Source organism: Phytophthora parasitica (genome assembly GCF_000247585.1).
Source record: "Phytophthora parasitica INRA-310 unplaced genomic scaffold supercont2.433, whole genome shotgun sequence".
NCBI lineage: Eukaryota > Oomycota > Peronosporomycetes > Peronosporales > Peronosporaceae > Phytophthora > Phytophthora nicotianae.
The window spans coordinates 3514-4562 of record NW_008649419.1 but is presented as its reverse complement, the minus strand read 5'-3'; the positions used below and the strand labels follow the sequence as shown (position 1 = coordinate 4562).

The window sequence follows — 1049 nt, the reverse complement described above, 5'->3', positions numbered from 1 at the left end:
ATAAGGACAAACGAGAGGTTGTAGTCGATCAAGGAGACTCCGGGCCATCCATTGCTGGTCCTAATGTTTGTATATGATTAGTATTCGCTGCATAATAGCATTAAACCTGACCGGTTAAAATAACCGGTATCATGAATTATGCGGCGTACAATAGGTGGGGGCTGCGAGTTGTTCCTCAGAAGAAAACGGTGATGCTCGACAACAGAATGAACCAGAAGAAGAAGGTATCGCCGACCAGCCCTGTAAGAGCGACGACGATGTGAATGATAACGCGTTATTAGCTCGAGAAAGGAGACGAGTGCAGCGTGGATTGGCTCGTAAGCGGCTCGACGCGGTTAAAGCCAATCTGTCCCGCGATTGAACTACAACTACGGGCACCTGGGAGATTCTGAAGAAGGAAGAGATGGAAATTCTTGCGCTCGACGAAGATGCATTGAAAGGATGCGAGTTGACGGATGGAATTTTGGTAAGTGTGTTGATTGCGATAGATGCTGTATATACTGTGTTGTATAATACAGCTAGATTTGGCGACCCACCGACGCGAGGCTTATCCTGGGCTTCTTGCAGGTGGATACGGGCCGACACAGGAGATACTGGATCTTGCAGAATGTCCTCTGGGTCTGTTCTTTTTCTTCACGCCACCCTGACTGTGGAGGCGTGTTGCAACTGCAGCAATCGATACTACAAACAACACTTGAATGAGCGCGTGGATCGCATGTATGCTGCACAACAGGCAGGAGGAGACGAAGGGACGAGGGACGATGTGATGCAGTGAGAGACCAAGAGACACAAGACTATTCATCCAGAGGAAATTTTGCATTGTCTCGGTTTGCTAGTGATGCCCTCACAAGCGCAAGTTTGCCGGCCATTGGGCAGCAACTGCTGTCGGTGCAGTGCCGAAGGGCACGTTTGGTAGCTTCATACGAAAAGCCCGCTTTGGCCACAGCATGCAGAATCTCCACTTCACCAACAACGCTGACGTGTGGGCAGAGACAGACCGTGCGTGGAAAGTTGTGGATACACTCCAGCACACTTTCATCAAAGGCTAC

The 1049-nt window shown here is 49.9% G+C and overlaps 1 protein-coding gene across 1 annotated transcript; it reads left to right on the top strand.

The window, feature by feature from the left end:
* Nucleotides 1-131: 131 nt before the first annotated feature.
* On the top strand, nucleotides 132-647 carry PPTG_24949 (hypothetical protein; the record flags this gene model as incomplete). Its single annotated transcript, XM_008919015.1, has 4 exons — nucleotides 132-224; nucleotides 282-317; nucleotides 386-466; nucleotides 519-647. 4 exons carry the CDS (start codon nucleotides 132-134, stop codon nucleotides 645-647), a joined length of 339 nt encoding a protein of 112 aa, XP_008917263.1.
* Between the last annotated feature and the right edge of the window lie 402 nt (nucleotides 648-1049).